At 36.4% G+C, this 21,499-nt stretch overlaps 1 protein-coding gene across 1 annotated transcript in view; it reads right to left on the reverse strand.

Moving 5' to 3' along the window:
• The window catches only part of LOC124168661, a 323,642-nt gene that overhangs the window by 110,421 nt on the left and 191,722 nt on the right, over window positions 1–21,499 (reverse strand). The window contains exon 2 of the mRNA XM_046546924.1: window positions 266–368. Within this exon, the coding sequence (XP_046402880.1) occupies window positions 266–368 (103 nt within the window). The remainder of the gene's footprint in view (window positions 1–265; window positions 369–21,499) is intronic.

Raw genomic sequence — 21,499 nt, forward strand, 5'->3', positions numbered from 1 at the left:
AAGATCATTTTGAGCTCACCTCTTTCCTGCCAAGTTTCCACTCCCCAGCGGCCCATGCCTCCGGGCCCAGGATGCCGTCCGCCTCACTGTACCCACCCTCATCCCCCCACCCCTCCGCCCCCTCGCCGTCCTCCTCCTCACCCCCTCCCCCTCCGTACCACTCTCCCTCCCCTCCGCCTCCCCCGCCCTCCCCTCCGTCTCCCTCCCCCTCCCCTTCGCTCCCCCCACCGCTACCACCCTCGCTACCTCCACCCCCCAAGCTCACCCCGCCCTCCCCCTCCCGCACCGCGATCAGCCTCCGGTTCTCCAGTTTCCATGGTAACGCCGTGAAGCTCTCGAAGAAGGATCCGTCCGCAGCCTCCTCGGCACTACGAGGGAGAGAAACGATAGTTAGAAATAGAGAGTTAGTTATTGGTACAGCATAGATAGTCTAGTGCTAGTCTAGTTTATGGGTCTTCAAACTTTTTTAATTTAAGGGCCATATATCGATTTGACATCGCCCGGAGGGCCGCAATGGTCCACGTCACTTTACCACCACATCAATAGAATAAAAAAACATAATTTTAAGTGCAAAAATATTTAAGGGAAAAAAAGTTCTATCAATCAATGTGGCATGCTTTGCATCGTAATGTTGCATTCTTTATTGTAGCGTAAAGTTGCATTCTATGAAGGCAGAAACTGAATCTTCACACGCCAAACAGATAGATTTTTGATTAACACTTTACAAACAATATTTTCTTTATCCTCTAGAGACCGCAAGAAATTAGCCTTCAACTCGGGGGCCGCGGGTAGAGGACCTTTGGTCTAGTTCATGATAAAATACTATAGATGCACTTCTCTTGTGGTTATATTGGCACTTGAATTGTGATACTCATAAAAATAGCTTTAGAATGGTTGTAATCTCCACAATTTGGCAAAACTACAAAAACGCCTCGCAAATACTTAGGAATGAAAGATTTTTGTAGTCGCACACATGTAACCATCTTTCGACATTTTAAGCTCTCAAATTTATTTATCTTAATTATGACGACGGAATTATTTTCCAAATCAGAAGCCTTCCTTATTTTTTCAACAATCACTTATTCCAATCCGTTTCCCTTAAGTATTTCCTGTAACAGAAGAAGGAAATTCTATGAATTTCCTTGAATAAACTATTTCATTCGGCATTCACTTTGATTTAAATGAATAAACAAAACCTTGGCAACACAAAATATACATAGTAGTAAAGTATACATGGCTTTAAATGAAACCCCACCGATCCAACGTATGCAATAGTTTCAGGCTTATCGCGGTGGAAATGCGATGCATCTACGATTAAATATGCACAACAAATAGTCATTTTCATACATTAATATGTAACTTCACTAATGACCATGGTTTCGATACACCATGTCACTTTCAAGGTCGTTGTAAATGACGTAGAGTGTCGAAACTGACTAACGAAAATGAGGTTGGAAATGACACAATATTGAAATGCAAATAACTTTGTAATTTCACATATTTTTAATACTGTCATTTGACGGTCTAGTTCAATTATTTTATATAAACATGTTAAATGAAACGACAAGTGACTTAAATACAGCTTTATAAGTACTCCGATCGATTTAAAAAAGCGTCATCTTCAAAGGAGAGATTCAATGGTAAATGTAAACAATTTACCATTATCGACGTCGAAAAAAAATAGTCGGCCTTAAACTAATTGCGGTGAGTTCATGCCGAGCGCATCACCGCTTCAAGCTACTCGTCATACTTGTGCATGGGACATTTTTGATTATTCCTTCCCTCAATGAAAGGTTCTTTCCTGAATGAACCCGAAATCTCATTACATTCTCAACTCATGAAAAGTGGGCAGAAAAATTAATATTTTCTTCATTAAAATTATGAGAAAGGCTGCCAGGGGAAAGAAAGTATTTCTGATGTTCATCATCACAAGTTTTTTCGTCTTGTATAAATTGTGTGCATGTTGTCGCTCTGTAAAATACAACATACATCCATTCAAATATGAGATTTTCACAAAAAAACGTATGAATACTAAGTTTTGTTTGAATTTCAACGAGTATAAGTCCTGTGCCAGATGATGGCTCTGTCAGCCAAAACTCGTCGTACGCATTAGAACATTTTGGAAAAGCGTAATATCTTTTATTTCAATTATCTTTTCATTTCACCTACCAAATTGATTAACTGAGATATAGGAACTATCATGAATGACCCGATTGTAAAACGGATATTTCTCATTGGAAGTTTTTCCAGCTTTCACTAACTGTGCATACGTTCAACGCTCCGTAAAATTCTAATTCCATTAAAATATTACATTTTCTCAACAAATAATTTCAAAACTACGTTTTTGTCTCAGCTTCCAGTTGAATTTCAACGGGTACTTTACACTAAAGGAATTTTAGTGGGAATCAGTGATACCGGGGATAGCACATAACACCAGACATATAGCAAGTGTTTGTAGACCAGCAGGGTCTAAGTTTCTTCCACCCAAGTCCAAACAAGATTGAAACCTTTGATCATGTATGTTTATCGTGTACAAAGGTGAAATGCTTCTCACATAACAGTAAGCCTAGAGCAATTCCTAGAAGTACCGGATGCAGGATGTTCACCTCCCTGAATGGCACGATTGAAACCTTCGATCAAATAACGTTTGATACCATTTACTCTTGGTCCCGATATTGGACCCATGGACCCATTTCAGGCATTTTATGAGCCTTTTTGATGTTCCATTGACGCTGCTACTAGTGTATATATCATCGGAGTCCTGCTAATCGGGATATATCGGAAAATATGCTAACATTACTACGGATTACTAGATTACTACGGATTCGGAGAAAACGGATAGACATGAAATTAAACATATTTTCAGCGGAAAAAATCAAAATTCAACTATTATTTGTAGCGGTACTAACCTCAACGTCTAAGAATTGTGATGACGGAAATGATACACTCCTTAGTTTCGTGAAAATCTAAGTCCCACTTAGTAATGGCAAAATGTCGGTCAAAATAGATTTTTCGAGAATTCAATTGTTAATAGAAATGAAAAATCTCGACTATTTAACAAAAATCGAAATTTTTCAAACTTTAACAGAAAAAAATCGACGTTTCTTCTCTTTAAATACAGTTTTTACCGCAACATGTTCATTATACATTGGAAAACACTTAAAATTCATATTTTAAAAGTAGCCAAAATCCCAAAAAATCTACTCGAATACATGTGTTAATCATTAGTAGAAAATATTTACAGATGAACATCTTGTAACGGTTTAATTTCCTCGTAAATTTCAAAAATATGGTTAGTAAATTTTATAAATACTTAAGTTTTCCCGACGAAATACCTCGGGAGCGACGACAATTACGCCCGCACTTTCATTACAATACTCCCTTCTCTGTTCCACGCCGTCAACAACAATTACCGTCCATTATCATTTGAATCATTGTTTTTCTCCCATTAATTGTTACATGAACACTAATTGTTACGCTACATCAAAGTTATTTATTTATAAAACACTCAAAATACACATTAGAGTCGTAGAAAAGTATCTTTAAGATCCACTTGGAATTTATTATTCATATATTTTTAGTAAAAATTAAAAAAGCACGCAAAATTAAAGTTTTGGGTTCGCCGCTTGGAACCATGTTTCAGAAAGATCAACTGATCGCAATGCTTTCTTGATGATCGAGGGCGTGCCATTCCTATTTTACTGGCCTTAAAGATAAGTCTTACACATGGGACAGATGAGGTTGCCATGCGCCGTTAGTGACGCTACTGACTATGAGATCAAATGCAAAGGTTACGATCGAAGTCGGATATAGAGTTTTAATCCGAACTCAAAGACGATGGCTCAATCTCGATTTCCACGATCTTTGGCATTTAAAACTCCATTTTCGATTTTAACCGTGATTGATTTTTCCATCATTAGTCGCAATCAAAGGGATCTGCATCAGGATTATTTACGACTTGATATGTCGCTCTTGTCAGCGATTTCGACCTGAAGACACCATTGAAATCCAGGCAAACCTGTTGTCACCCTAAGACGAACAACGCGGCGGAAAACCGAACGATGGAGAGGTCATCTTATCTAGAAAACTGCTACACTGAATTAAAATGAGGAAGAGAAGGCTATTACAATGTTATTTCTCTTGCGGAGTTTAGCCAGGCCCGACCTATTTTTGAACTGGTTAGCCTATTCGCAGTTTCCGCTCTCAAGGAAAGGAAGACGAGAGGACGGAAGCTGGAGGAACGACGAACTATATGGCACTCTTGAAAGCGGATCAATCAGTAATTACCTTTATTTTCACCATGAAATACACTTCATTTCATGCAGATAGAAGAGAGAAAAACTATCCCAAAAATCATTATCCGCCCCTAAAAATTAGGATACATGTTGGAACCATCGAGAATCAAATGAATGATACGGATAAAGGAAGATATTATAAAATATAACTTCTCCCCGACGAAGAACGGCCCACTCCCAACTAGGTTGTCACCTAGTACTTTTTTCCATAGATTAACTGCCCTCAAAACTATCTAAAAAATTGTTTAAAACCCTCGAAAAATACGGATGAAGGGCTGAATTTCTGCGTAAAATTCAAATGAATAAGTGAAGATTGTTACAATAAGATTTCTCTCGCGCAGAACAGCCAGGCCCGACCTATTTTTGAACCGGTTAGCTTATTCGGAGTTTCCGCTTTCAAGGAAAGGAAGAGGAGAGGTAGGAAGCTGGAGCAGTGACGTACCTTACCCGGTGGCATACACGGGAGCTGTTCAATCAACTTACGCGACGGGTAATATAGAAGTCAAAGGATGAAAAGGGACTGTTTGACGCGGCAGAACGGAAAGCCTGCTTCCGTTCCGACACCTATTGAGATTCGCGCTTTCTGTTCTGTGAAAGAGACATTTACTCCTCAATCTATGACCTACTTGACATATGATCTAGCGTTGTGCATCGGCGTGAAATGCGCTATTCGGTCACATTGATAATGCTCCTGCTCCCACGATAGCCAGACGTGAGCGAGTAATTTATTAATACTATAATTGAGAACTCCTGTTCTTTGGGAATATTTATAAAACACAAAAGAGCATAAATCGTGGATGGAATAATACTCCTTAAATAATCTCTATATAATTCCTACGAATAATATGGATCGGAGTGATAAAAATTTCAATGTTTTTGCTGTCGAATTTTATTGGCAAACATTTTCAACAAAAATGTGAAAAAAATATCAAAGTATAAAAACGGAAACGTTGTAGACAGGTTGATCGCATAAGTCACAAATACCGAGAATGATAGTCGCAATTGACAAAAAATTGGCTTAGCTGGAAGGACTACTGAGACTTAACATTGATTCATGTTTAATTCCCTTATGAGTGTTTTTTTATAGAAAAATGAAGAAAAAGAGAAAACACAATGTTTGAATATTAGAAGGGGGACTATGGGTTTGACAATGGAGAATTTTTCGATATTTTCGAGATATATTTTTCGATATTTCGGGGGTATTTTAGGGAGGATTTGAATGTAGTGGTAGAGGAAAAGTGGTTCAGGGAAGGATAGTTTTAAGCCATGGAGTTAAACAAGGAGGGGATTCGGTAGAAAAAAAACAGCGTTGAGAGATGGAAAGAAAGAATCGCGTAATGTGAAGCAGAAAGTTATTACGTAAGGGGCGAGGTGGAACATAAAAACGGAAAAGAGGGAGAATTTTGTTGGTCATGAGAGAACCGCTGAAAATTCTATGCAAATCACATTAGATAAGACAGGGTGGTTCGTTACTTAAGAAATCCAGAGGGAGGAAAGGATTGAGTCGCGAGCATGATGTAATAATAATAATAATGAATAATTTTATTACTCCACACACAAATTACATGACAATAGCAAAATTGAGTAATTGTAGGTAGCCGCGAAGGATATCCTGTTTAAGGCTACCATCCAAAATAATAATACATTATGCTTTACATATAGTGTAGCTCATTTTGTGTTACCTTGATAATCTATACTAACAAAGCTTAAGTGCGTACATGAAAAAACACAACTAAAGCAGTATTTATAATTCATTTACATCCATATTTTATAACAATATTTGTCCTACACTTTCTTTAGTGAGAAGCCAAGAATGTGCATTTTGCAAAAACCTTTTCAGACTTTGAAATAAAGCATGAATGGGGTAACAAATTAAAAACCTTTGGTCCTACGTACAAAAAACATCTTTTAAACAAAGTCAAATCAATATCTGAGTGCGGGCTAAAGCAAAAAAGAAGTTGGCTGGGCGGTGGAGCAATTTTAGAGTAGTGGGGGTTTAGAGTAGGCAATAAATTAAATTGGTGGGCAATATTCCAGTACGGGGAGAATACTTTCGAAAAACCCCGTTTTTAGGAAATTTGAAAATAAAATTTGATAATAATGTTTGAGATATAATTAATACGTCGGATTGAATAGCTTCAGTTATAACTAGTGAATTTGTCGAGGTGATTTCGTAATGTAACAGTCAGAACATATCGTAACAATACGGAGCATACCAATAAAGGAAAGAAAATGACGTGTCCCAATTTATACCCAACAAGGTGTGTTTACCAATAGAAACACAATAGGGTCGGGGACACCATACGCAAAATTTCAACCACCCATCCCGTATATATGGAAGGAAATTTAACACGATGGCCATTGATGAGTAAACAAGACCCATAATTGCATGTTTACTAGCCAAGAGCAATTTAAAAGGATGAGTTTGCCGTTCCTGGATCGTTAGTTCTCAGCTAGCTTGGCTTTTACCGCGTGATAAACACCAAGGCATTTAATGAAATGAATGCCATGAAGTTCAAACATTCACTCATACCCATTTTACACATCATGCATCATTTTGCATGTGATTAAGCCACGGGGATCGGGTTGGTGAGGTGGTTAGTGTGTTGGCTTCCCGCTCCGTGGACTCGGGTTCAACTCCCGGCGGCAGAGAATTTTCAGCTTCTCGATCCCTGATTTGATGTTGTGTGGAGGACAGTGGAAACGAGACTCCAGGGCGGGCTCGCGAGGTTACACTCCTGGGGCAGGGACTGTAAGCGCGAGCTTTTTCCCTCTGCACCGCAGAAGGGGGAAGACTGGGAGGAGAAAGGAAGGAGGCGCCGCCGCGATAGGAGCCCGACGACGCCTCCTGGGAGGGGATAGGGAAGGAAGGGAAGGGACGAGGAATCCCGCACCGTCACAGAGGCGGGCGGGTCCTACTATTAGCGAAACCAAGCATACGCAATTAATGTGCCAGTGATTTAAGTGGGTTTTCCTATGAGGAAGAAAAATCCATCGATCAAATCGCTAGATGTTGTGTGGAGGAAATTTCAAGCGTAACACTCCGTCCGTCGGATGGGACGTAAAACCGTGGTCCCTTGGTGCCTTTCGTTAGGAGTAAGCTAATGCCGTCGCCGGATTTCTCTTGACTCTTCCTTACCCACCCTACCCTCAAGGCGCAAATGACCACAGTTGTCGGTCGCCACCTCCAAATACTATACCAATTAAGCCGGTGGAACAATAATTGCTATATTCATAATTAAAAATATGTAACTAACTTAATCACCTGGAAAAAAGCACAGAAAATGTTCTACCATTTCCATACGTAAGCCATGCATAAAAGTATTCAGATGGAATGCAATTCAATAAATATGTAATTCAATTAATGCGTATTTATTGAATTGCATACCACATGAATCCGTCTTTTAAAATGGTATTATTGGCTTTTTTGATGATACTGAGTAATGCCGGAATTTTAATTGAATTTGAAAATAATACTTGACCAAAAATCCATGAATATATTATAGATTCAATTGAGATACTCTAATTGGTGCTGTAACAAGGGACACAGAATGCGTTCACAATACCTTTCAAATCGAAAAGTCTTGAACAACTACGAAATTTATTCACTAAGTACGTATTTTAAATAAATCCGACAATTTTAAATCATAGAGTGAAATACTCCTTTCTAAATACCTGCAATGCCGATAATACATTTACGATATTTTTTTCAACGAAGATATCATTTCAAGAGCAATACTAGAAGTACGAATGATAAAAAATAAATAAAAGTACAATAAATAAACTTACAATAACATGCGTACGATTTTAATAATGGAAAGGATGTGCACCGCTATCAAAAATAATTAATTGGATTTATCAACATGAATCAACCTAACAAAACGTTTAATTAAAAAAATGATAAGCTTGGAGGAATTAAAACAAAACTGAATTAACAAAACAAAACTGAATTTAAAAAAATCAGTCTAAAATAACACCTATCACATTGTTCACTGTTAGACATCGATACAAGTTTAACTTAAATAAAATATTATTTATTATGATTTTTAATAAAATTATGTATTTCTGATTAAACAATGCCATTTTTATAGTAAAAATGGCAAGATAAGAACCAAATAATATAAAAAAAACATATTCTCAAGTGTTAATTATCCGCTGACTTACCAGTTATATCCGTGAGAGGAACAAATAAAGCTTATAGTCATTGGAAAAAATAATTTGTTTGCTTTCACAATCTTCAATTACTGTTCTATTTTCCTCTGTTTCATTTTATGTATAGTTTGTTAAACCACACATTGTCGACATAAACTAAAAAAATAATTTTTTTCCTATTACCTTTGTTTAATAATTCGTTTGCTTTCACAGTCTTCTATTATTCTCTTCGCCCAATTAAAATATTCTATTTGGTTTCTTTTCCTCTGTTTCATTCTATGATTAGTTTGAACAACACATCTCAGCCATAAACTCAAGAGCGACAAAGTTGGCTGAACTATAGGATTGGAAATACATAGACGGAAATGGTAGATACCCACACAGTGCACACATACTGAAGTATATGGAAAGAATAAGAGAATTCAGAGAACAGAGGAATCTTCGTTTGACGACGCGCCATAATCATATCGAACGGTTACATAGGCTTGCGCTCAATACTTTCACGGGTTCAGGCTTGAATGCCTTCCATTCTCTTGTCAGAGAGCCAGCCACTTGTGGATGAGCATTCACTTTCACCGATAGCGTTAGCTTGCGAGAGCTAAATTGCCGCAAAATTGGAAACAAACATGCAATCATGACGAGAACCGCAGGCAATAAGAATGGTAAGAGTTAGAAGAGATTTATTCGATGCTCTGGGTGCGTGCCCCTAAATACAAGAAATACATTTAGGTGCATAGCATTTTGAGTTGTTATTGAATAAAAACAAAATGAAAACGTGATAGAAAATTTAGATAGAAACATACATTAAATACACGTTCAAAAATAGTTGAAATATTAAAGTTAAATAGTAGATGAATTATTTACTGCGGTAGCAAGAAACTGTAACATTTCTATTTGAAGATTCCACAGTCCAGTCCAGTTCAAAGCAGCAAAAGTATATTTACGTGGCATTGTTAATTTATACTTCGCAAAAAAACACTAAAAACGTAATATAATAAAGAACGGATATAATTATACACTCCTAAAATAAATGTGACATTAAAGTCAAAACAAATAATTTGATTACTTATATCGCAGGTTTAAAAAGCAGGTATAACATTTGTTAATAGCGATAGCGTTAATTTGTGAGATAGCGTTAGCTTGCGAGAGCTAAATTTCCGCAAAATTAAAAAAAAAACATGCAATAATAACGGGAACCGCAGGCATTATACACTGTAGACTCCATTCACAACGGAAATGACGATTTTTGCCATAAGTCACGTGATCTACGAAAAATATTAGTTTTGGTAACTATGAAGGGTAGTTTGACTTCAAGGGACCCATATTAGTTTTAAAAGAAGTTGCACCTTAAACAATCCATTTTAAATCACAACATCGCTAATTTTAAGGCGAAACTACTATTGCATGTATATATATTAAAGGATGAAAAAATTGATGTTTCTTCTGCCAATTATAAAAATAACGGATCTTTTTTATTTTTCATATTTAATGTAAAAGAAATCGGTGAAGCGTCGAGTGCTATGGAAATTTGATTTACTTTTATGAAGTTTAAAATTTATTACCAAGAAATATTTTTTCACAACCATTGTAATTAAATTTGAGTTTCATACAAGCAATCTGTCATGATATATATTTTGATCGTGAAATAAAAATTCTGTATCTATGGAACAGATGTTATTTTAAATAAAAATATGTCCACCTCATATTGCTTCGCTAATTTCCATTTGTATGATTTTTATTTGAAGATAAATCATATCATTGCCATTTTTTTAATTTCCTGCCCATGAACGCATAAATGCATAAAATACAAACTTTAAAAAATGAGATACCGACGCCACGACGTATCTCTTTGTAGCTGCATGTTTTGCAGATGTAAATTAACGAACCACTGTGGCAAAATGTGCCTCACTTTAAAACATTACATGGTTGTTACAACGAAAGCAATATTATTCACGAAAAGAATAGCCTAAAATTACAAAGAAAAATAACTGAAAATCAACTTCACTTAACTCTCCGAGACATTGACAGCACAACATACGTTAAAGCTCATTTCACAGGAAAATATAAAATTGTGATCACAACTTGGGATAAAATTTGAATAACTTGAACGACTTAGTGGTAAAAAAAACATTAGAATTTATATACATACTGTCATAAAAATCTCGAGGATAAAATATGTAATGAATACATTTTTCTCCTAAAGTCCAATCGTCACATTCAAAAACTGCGGCGGAATTATTTTAGAATTAATACTGCTTGGTTTCTAAGAATCGGTAGTGAATAACTCAAAATAACACGCTTTTATAAGCCGAAAAATTCATTTTTCTCGTCACTGACAAATTAATTACGCCATATTGCTGGCAAATTTCAAAAACGAAATACATATTGCAGTTGCAATGATTATTAGTTGATCGCTTAGGAAACCATGCTATGTAAACTCAAAGTAATGATCCTAGCTGGGCTGTTTACGGGCAAAGAGTATGTATAATATCAGCAAATTTATAGAGCGAGGCTATTTTAATTATTTTATCATAAATTAAATAAATATCAGTCTGATACATATCCTTAGTTCATAGTGCCCTGATACTATCAGTATGATAATATCACTATGAACTAAGGATATGTATGAAAACTTAAATACCCAATCATAACTGTAATATTGCAGATATGCGCCGATACAGATTTTCAAATTGAAAAGCATTTGTCTTTGCCGTAAACTCAAGTCATATTCGCTCCCTCAAAGCTGTTTATTTAATGCGCTACTTAAAAAATACAAAAGAGTTTAACGGATTTTCGTCTCAATTACTTATGACTAGTGAAGCGTTAGATAGTATAGCTCCGAAGTATTTTCTCACCGAATGTATGATTTTGGGGTGTCCGAATGTGTGCACATCTGGTTGTGTAATTAGCGTCAAACCAATCTTAGTATTGTTGACCAGTGACGGCTGTTTTACGAAGAAACTTCACACTGTAAGGAATCATACATGTGAAATTGTATGCATCAATACCATATTGAAAGAGCAACGAATGTGTTTAAGGCCAGAAAATTTATCGAGAGAGGGTATTTCAATTATTTCTATTTTTATGGGAACTCACGTCTCTTTATTGAGAAAAGTTTTGGCAAAAAACTCATTTATTGCTCCCATTCTGGCAAAATCTCAAGAGTTTGCGCAAGGGTTTCATCCAAACACATTGCTCCTGAAAGAAATGGAACGGAATCAGTTTTAATCTGATTGGAACATTATTAAAAATTTAAAAGTTTACTTTGTATGCTTGGGACATTTCACCCTTTCAACATTACATGCACGCCATCAAGAAAGGATACTTTGAAAGCAACAGAAAGAAAGGGTTGTAATGAGTCCCTTCAAATCATTCGCGTATCCTTAGGGATCTCCACATAAAGGACATAAAACTGAAGCTATTTTATTCTCAACACGGACCACAAAAGGCCAACGGCCTGGCAACCAATAAGGGCTAACGACAGGAAGCCACAAGCCCAACGTAGCCAGTTGACTGGGGGTACACCGAGGAATTTTTATGGTCACTCGAAAATCCATCGAGTTCCTGGGTATCGGAGCGCTTTAAATACTTGGGTCATGGGAGTGGTTGCGGGGGAGATTCCCAACTTGACTCGTTCGGGCCATAAACAGCCCGCAGGGACTTGAAAACTCCAATTTCGGCCAGAATTTCGAAAGGAAGATTTGCGAACGAAACCTAAAACTGGCGAGTGTCGCCCTTGAAAAAATAACTTATCACTCTCTTTTCCCGATTTTATTTTTGCCGAGACACGTGGAAACGACAGCATATAAATCCGGAAATCCAAGCACCATCGAATACCTCCCGCATTTTTATTGGGCCGGGATGGCTATTTCCTGGAAACAACTCGTAAGGGAATTCTACGAATGAAAATATTTCACTATTAATTCATTCGTACATCTGTCAATTACAATCTCTTCCCAATATTCAAATGTACGACTTCATCATACATATTTTCCATAGTGTAGGAGATTGCTTGAGATGGGAAAAACATAGAAAGGTATTTTTTTCGCAAATAGTCATGAAATGCGACCTCAAGCACTGAAAATCATTAACTGCACCAAAAGAGCATTTGAGTACTCACTTCAACAGGTCTCTGTATTGCTTTCAATCATAATGCTGAACATTCTGACACTATACATTTTTCAATATGCATATCTGAACATCCTGTAATTACACGATCAGATGTGCACACATTTGGACACCCTGAAATGATGCATTTAACTAGACAAAACTTTAGAGCTATACTATCCATCTCTAGACTATCACTGCCCCCTACCTTGAATGTATAAAAATAAACACACCTGTTACATAGTCCGGTGTGAACTCTATCCTCACATATCCAAATCAACGTTCGGATAATATCACTGAGCGAGGGAATTCATGACCTTCTGTATGTACCTGTATGAGAACATACGGTCAATCTTACCATGAATGCTCCTAAGAATCAAGAAATTAGGATGGATAGCTTGTCATAGCAAACGGGCATGAATTCAGCATGTCTAGACGCTATCTTTTTTGGGTTTTGACTCAAATATAAGAAAAGTTTCGGAGAAAGGAGACGATATAATACGAACGAAATCCCAATAGGGGATTAAGAGAGTGATTGGTACAGGAAAGAGATGGGAGAAAAAAATGGAAAAAAGCCCTCTCAATGAATGTGGAAAAAATAAATGGCCTTGTGGGCTGATCCCACTCCTGGCAAAAATTCGATATTCCCAGCGAATAAATATAGAACTAATAAAAATTCAGGGATGTTTGATTTCATTTCGAATTACTTCCTGGAGGTTCATATCAGTCAAAGGAAGGAACGATAGGTAATTAAGACGATAGCGAAATGAATTTCAGCAAGGTCGGAAATCACTTTATGCATGGGATACAAAAACGCAAGGAATAATGAACTCCTGAGCTAAACTGCGCAAATGCATACTCTTAAAAAGATCATTTGGTTAAGCTTATTCCACTAACATTAAATGCAAGGTAAAACATAAGTTGTGATGAGTTTCATATCCTATTTTGCAACTCTAACAGTAAATGTGGCCACATCTTCAATAGATAAAGATTAGAAGCAAAAAAATGAGAAAGTATCCAGAAGAAATGAGAAACAAATATCTGCACACAACTTTAAACATAGTACACTTTTTAGGGAAAGCATGAAGTTCAAAATTATGAGATATTGGGCGTACAGATTCAGTTTTTCCCATAAACTATGGCACCGACAATAAAATGCAATAACAAAAATTTAGAATAAGTTGGGCCGAGGTACATAATCCTGAGGCAAAACTAACACACAATATCGTTATTAACTTTTTGGAAGAGGAAATGTGGCAAATGAACGGTTTCATGAACCAATATTACGCTAACTTGGGAAAGGTAAACTATTAAAATTAAAAAGAAGAACTTTGTGCTTTCACATGAATATTTCTTCACACATTTGTGGAGGACATCAGGTGACCTAAGGTAACCTGATGATGACGTCTAACGTTGAAACCATGGTCGTAAATTTGCCCGACACAAAGCTCCATAGGTACTTCGGGGAGAAATCAAATTTCAAGTTTTTTCATCTCGAAAGCTTGAAAATTTTGCCCTCAATCATGATTGTAATGGGAGCTAAATATTTCGTAATTAAGCTTCACCCCACAAAGTAATACGTATTTTAGATATTTCTGAAATAGAGCTGATAATTTATGCATTTTTGATGTTGCTTAGAAGCAAAATTAGTTTATAATGAGTTAACAACGTACAATTCAATATCCCGCCATGATTGGAGTACTGGATCGGAACCGGCAGAAGAAATTATGGTGCGATTCAGGCTTCAGTCAGCGAAAGTTGATGCAGAAATAAGTGATGTCTCGATAGAGTCTTGCGGAGTGGATCTGTGTGTTCGGGATCGTGAGGGTATGGAAGAAGAGAATTTGTGGAGGAGATAGGCGTGTGATGTGATGTGTCGGGTGCCACAAAGCTCTTCTTTTTAATTTTAATAATGAATCGCTTTCAATAAGTTACGCTTCAAACAATCAGTTTTAAAGTTAAACTACCTAAAATAACATAGATATATGAAAAGAATGGGCAGAATAAGTCTGCTATTTACATCTGTACAATATAAAAGGAAAAATAGAGTGTCAACAACTGCAATGTGAAATGCTGATAAAAACGTAAGGAAGGAAAGAATACTGTGTACATAGGAAGACGGTGAGAATAAAAAAGAGTCAACAGGGGATGTTAGTCATTAAGGGATTATAGGTTTATGCATTGCGTTAATATGAGGAGAAAAATCCAACCGAGTGCTATCGATCTTCAGGTGTGATAAAAACGTAAGACCATTCTTTACCCACGCTGATATTCGTTAATGGTACCCATAGTAATAATGATGATTGAGCAATAGAAAATAAAGGTTAGGAGGGAAAGTGGGAAATAACTTTCATTCCTGAAAGTAACGTAAAAATACCAGGGAGTACAAAATGTAGCACGCTTTTAGAAGCACATTTTTAATCGTATGACGCTACATTCAGCGATAGAACATAAAGGTTAGCAAGTAAACTGAGAATAAACTCTGATTTCTGAATGAAGTGTAGTAATGCTTTAGCGTACTGTATGTAATACGCTTTTACTATCAAAAGCACGCTTTTAGAAGCACATTTTTAATCGTATGACGCTACATTCAGCGATAGAACATAAAGGTTAGCAAGTAAACTGAGAATAAACTCTGATTTCTGAATGAAGTGTAATAATGCTTTAGCGTACTGTATGTAATACGCTTTTACTATCAAAAGCACATTTTAAATTGCATAAATCTTTTATCACCATTTGACAGACAACCTCAAATTTTTTATTTGAATCCTTATTTCAGTAGTGTGGTCCACAATTATGAAAAGATAACAGTTTAGACAACCAGAAAGCACAAATAGCCTCTTTGTTCAATTTGAATGTTATAATTTCTTCTTCATTAACAAATAGTTTTTATCCAAAATTCAAGGCACAGAAAAGTGAAACGAGTGATACACAGGGACAAGTGTTACTCGAAAGTCTACGGTAGCTAAGATTCATTTTATGATTCTCCACACACAACCCTGATGCGCATTTACCTTAATCACTAAAAATGGGAATCTGGTCTAATTCCTTTTAGCTTTAAGGAAAGCTCAAGAGGAAGACCAATTATTTCTAATAGAAATTCGCAGTGAGAGAACACAGCAGAGAAAGAAAACTTACAAAAAGTAAGCGGAAAGAATGGAATCGCAGAAAATAGAATGAAAAGCTGAAGCCAGAAACGACGAGAAAGTTTTTCGGAAAAAGCAAGATGAAAGGGAAGAAGGAAGAAAAGAGAGAAAAAGGATTCTCAGGAGGTTTTTAAGGCTGGAAGGAGAGGTACAAAGGCGGAAGGACTTAAGAAAGGGGAAGAAAAAGGAGGGAAAAAGAGTTATAGACGGGGTGGGTGAGGGGGGTAAGGTGGGGGTGACTTAGGCGCGGATTCACCCGAACCTCAATTACAGGATGTGGGGCAGACCGGTTCTCCGGCAACTTCCCGAGAAGGGTGAATCCAGCTGATGCGATGGGGAAATATTAAGGGTTTCGGGAGCTACGGCCATTTTACCGTGAACGGCTGGGAGATGTCAGTGACTTCGAAACGACCTTAAAAAACCGTAAAAACAAAAAGTACTACAGGAATAGTTCTCGGGTTTCCCACCGGGTGCAGATTTGGGTCACTGGACCCAACGTTTCGATGACGTTGAATAACTGATTCAGCCCCTGAAGACGATGGCGGACATAGTCATCGAAACGTTGGGAACTGTGACCAAAATCTACACCCGGTGGAAAACCCGAGATCTATTCCTGCAGAGCATACGCCGAGAAAAACACAAATTCGAAAAAGTACTGTCAGAAATTTCTATTTTATAGAAAGTATCGGAAATTTTCAGCAACGGATGCTGATAAACATGCAAGTACAGGGAATAAGAGTAAATGATGAAAGAAATTAAAATTTTTAACAAACACGCTTTCTTCAAAAGTATTATACAATGCAATAAAAAGTAAAAATATAGACTATTCATCACTCGGAAAGTTAAGCGTGGGTGCTTTTTGGGTTTATTAGGAATAAGTGTAGAAGAGCCTGATAGGTGAGCAAGGATTAGAACGCAATAATAATATCTAAGCCTAAACAGCACCCATGCTATAATATCAGAGCGATGAGACACCTAATTTTTACTTGTCAATGTATTTTATACTGTTTTTGATTAAGCGTGTTTATTTACCTTTTTTATTTTATCTTCTTCTTATCATTGGTGAATCGTGTAATTGGTTGAATCAAAGATGTGAAATAATTTCTTACAAAGAATTTACAATACGCCGTATATTGAGAAAATTTTAAACTATTTTTTCATACGGAAGTTTAGTTAATTATAGTGATAAGTAATAAGAGGATAATGATACAAAATTTTCGAATTTATGATTATTAAAAACTGTGTTGTCATCAGAAGTAAGCAAAAGCGCAAAATTTCAAGCCAATTTGACAATAGAAAGTGGATTTAAAAAGATTCCTGCGCTGAAACAGGAAACAGACAAAGCAAGTTAAGGCAAATGTTGAGATTGTAATTTAAAGCTTTAACTGTTTATATAAATAACATATTCATTGTTTTTTATTTGCTTCTCAGTTACTTGAGTAAATAAATGGAAAGCTTAATACTTGAATCGGTAAGAAGTTGTTTTTGATCCTGAAGTGCATAAAATCTACAAAAAAGCGTGTAATAAAGCCATAATGAAGTTCTTATAGTACATCTAAGGATCCACTATACTAACGAATCCTACAACAAATATCAAATCATTAGTTTATTATGCAACAATGAAACGCGTGTACTTTTCCACCGATTGAAAGGTATGAGAGAGTTGCGGACTCGCGCTTTCAAAGCAGAACAACCTCAAAATGCCAACATTGGAATGCCCCCTTTAACGAAGGAAGGGAATTCAGTTTTGTGTTGGGTGGTACGATAGGATTCAGATCAGAACTTTTGTACTGATGAAGTCATGCCATCAATACCATTGGAGGTGCGAAACGGAGTATAGCGTAGCTAGGAATTGTTATCCCTAAGGAAACATGGATTCCCGAGATTACGAAATATAAGTTTCCAATAACGCAAGACTTTCGTCAAGTAAACTATCACATATCGAGCAAAAACAAATACAGGATAGTTAGAAAAATCTACAAATAATAATTTCTGTAATGAATCCAAAAATCGTGGTAAAAAAATATAATACCTTAGTACCATACTGAGGGGAAATACATACCGAGAAAGAAGATGGAAATTATTTATTGATTCGAAAACGCAAACTATCTATTGTCAAAATATTTCGCAAAAATAAAATTACATACAAACATAAAAAACACACTTTTTTGAATTTTGGGCATGTTAAAAATAGGTAAAATCTTTCCGACCCAAGGAAAAATTAATTTAATAACAAAAAAGAATGAAACTATGATTTAAGCTTCAAAAATAACACACATTGATTAACCATTTTAAAAAAAATTAAGATTTTTTTCTCGCTCGTAAAAGCTAAAATATAATGATTACTGGAGGAAGGAATGATAAAGTCAAAATTCTAAAGGACAATTTTTGATAACAGTTTTTTACAAATTAACAAACTTAAATTAGTCATTTATTTCCTTGAACATCAGGGAATAAAAAGTTTAAGCGGAGCATACAATTTTTCGTCTGGAAAATGTCGTTAGGTCTAAGCGCATTAGACTTCCCAAGCAGCGCTGTAAATTGATAACAGAATGGAAAATTACCGATTAACTTGCATTAAATATTAAAACAATGAAAAATCTTAGAATAAGACAATGGTGCACGTTCAAGACTGAGAAATAATGTTTTGAAAAATGCACGGACTTTTTTCGTTTCGAAGCAGAAATAAATACAAGGGCTTTTGGGATATACAACGGTGACACTGAAAAGCATAAATATACATTAACATAAAATATAAGTGGCCTTTTAGTGCAAACTAATTTTTTCGGCCACCGGAGCTTGTTTGGGTAATGACGTCGCTGGTAATTTGTTCAGCTGAAAATTATTTGTTCCATCCACAGCTTGTAATCTAAAATACAGTCTCTATTTATTCTAAAATAACCTCTCCACCTACTTGAAATAAAGTCCATTACTTACGAAAATTAATCAAATAACACACAATAAAAATAAATTTTGATAAAAAATTTTTATCTTGAACTAAAACAAATTTACAAAAATCCTTTGAGTCTAACAGAGTCTTTCAATTATTTTCTCACTTTTTACGAAAAATGTAGGGCGCATGTACGACTAATACACTGAATGTGTAAATAAATTTGTTGTAATGACTCTCTACCATTACCGTTCCTTTAAATTAACGCACCCCGCCATTGAATTTTATCCTAGCCACAGCACCTAGCCATATTTTGGATAAATCTCCATATTTAATTTTAAATTCCGAGTATCAATCAATAATGAAATTGTCATTTGGCTCTGAGTAATTCGGAAAATTTTAGCTTGATAACTAATTGGAATGTGCATAAAATCGTTTCAGGCTTGACTTGGCATACGATATGTGTACGATAAAAACTAATGGTAATTTCCATATGGTAGTTTTCATCATGGGTAATCGGAAAGTGAGTTAAAATTGATGGCATGGCTTGACCCAGACAAGATGACAAAAAAAATACTAGTTCATAAAAACTTCACCAAATTACCTACCTTTCGATTAAAAATAAAATACCAAGGCCAACGTCGCTGTAAGGCTGTGGGAATAAAATATCTATCCCGAAATCCCGGGAATCGGGATGGATGATGTGAATAGATTCCCGAGTTCTCGGGAATGCGACTCCAAGTAGTCGGGAGATTGGCAAAGAATGTACGGCAAGGGGCCAACCGGGAGGGTGCTAGCAGGAGGGTTTAAGGAGGAGCCTGCGAAGGATATAAGGTAGGAAGAGGGTGGCTGGAATTTATTCTGGCGGAGGATCTCTCCCCAACAATTCCAGGGATTTGGAACCTGTGCACTCACAGGGGTGTATTGCGAGGAATTCACAGCATTGGGAGCTAAGCTTACATTCTACCCTTTTCAACAATTCCAACAATTCTCGGATTTCCGTACATGACGCGAGGAGTCAATGATTTCCGAGGATATCATAACGAAGGGATGGTTGTTTTGAATAATGATATCGGCCCATAAAAGCACCACCTTATTCCCAGCTTTACCAACTGCCATTTCAAATATATAAACGCCCGAAAAAGTAAATAATTCCGAAAATTTATCAAACATATACAGGTAAGAAAGTCCCAACGACATACCACAAATACTTGCATTAGAGAGATTTTTGATTTTAACGATATAAAGTAATCGTAACAAATAGAAAGATTTGTTTTAAAATTTTTCATTCTGGCGATTTTGTATTATAGACCTAGAATACCATTTATACAATATGCTGTGCTGTATACATGATATAGAATACCTTCTTTGAGAACAACCTATAAAATCCTGTAGGTAACATGCGTTGAAGTTTTGAAATCCCAAAGTTAGAATTTAATATCCGAAACGTTTCACTAAATTCCTAGATCCCAGGGAAATTACCAAATATTTAAAGAATCACTTTTGGCACCTCAAAAATTCAAAGAATTTTATAATAAACAGACCCAACATTAATATATAGAGAAAGGATGAGTACAGATTATAAAAAAATACATAAATGCACTAAATAGAAAATCCCAAACTAAGCACTCATCCCAAGAGGCATTTTATTCATTTCAAATACATTTGTAAACTGTCTCTGCGGCTTAAGAGGATGCATCACTTCCACTCACCGTCTTACTCGTTTTAATCTTGGACATTCGAGAAATTCACAGCATTGGGAGCTAAGCTTACATTCTACCATACTTCGTAAATACTCCATGCAAACCGACCTAGATCGGTGGACTACTTTAACTAGAGTGGGGACTGTGAAAAGAATTTAAGGAAAGAAAAAGGGCCCAGAAAGACGGCAGACAAAGCAAATGACATGACCGAGGGGTCGGACCCGACAAAAGGTCGAAGGCTCGGTGCAAAGGGTGGCTTTAAGAGAAGATGGAGAAGTAAGATGGAGTGAGATGGCTCCAGCAAGATAGCGTGACGTCCGTGGAAGACTGTGTAGTGTGATTCACGGCCGCAGAGAGAGTTCAAGGAGTCGGAGAAGGCCACTCCTTTAAGAGGATTCATTGTATTCCCGCCGGTTGAAAAGAATGAAGAGCTAGCTGTGAAGGTGGAGGGGGAGATAAGGTAAGGATAGCAGATGAATGAACGTAATTCTATTTGGGGACTCCTTCATTGAATTCAAACCAGACATTCACTCTTGAAAAATAATCAGCGCGAGTAACACCTAGTTCTTTTAACTTATTTCGAACTAAGCATGAAACATAAGAGGATGTACCACTACCAATCGACTATACCTGAATGTGGCAAGTCGAACGATAGATCCAAAAAAACAAATGTGACCAAATGTGACTCGTGTAGACAGCAATGCTTTTTTAAGGAGTCAAATATTAGCCTAGCGACAATTCTATGCTTTGTTTTTATTGATTTAATTGTTGTAAAGAATATTACACCAGTTTTTTCCACTTAAAGACCAAGATATTCAACAAATGCATTAATCATAATTTTCCTCGTAGTTAACAGAAATATCGCTTAAATACTAACCCTGATATCAACGTAAATATTCAAAGACAAATTCAAAAGTATTCGGAATGAAAAGCCACCCTTGACCGTTATACCATGAAGTACTATGAGAATAACATTTTCTGATATTGTCTTAGCAATGATAGGTACTATATTTCTCTGTGCAGCTTTCTTAAACGGTACACTGAGAATTTCCAATACATGGGCATAGAATTTCCCTACATGGCAATGCAGGAAACTCTCTTCTTCTTAACTCATTATAACCCAACGCTGCTTCTAAGCAACATCAAACGTGTATTAATTTTCTGTTCTATCGAGGAAAATCTATGCATTATTTTGTGGTGTAAATT

Source organism: Ischnura elegans, chromosome 12 (assembly GCF_921293095.1).
Source record: "Ischnura elegans chromosome 12, ioIscEleg1.1, whole genome shotgun sequence".
NCBI lineage: Eukaryota > Metazoa > Arthropoda > Insecta > Odonata > Coenagrionidae > Ischnura > Ischnura elegans.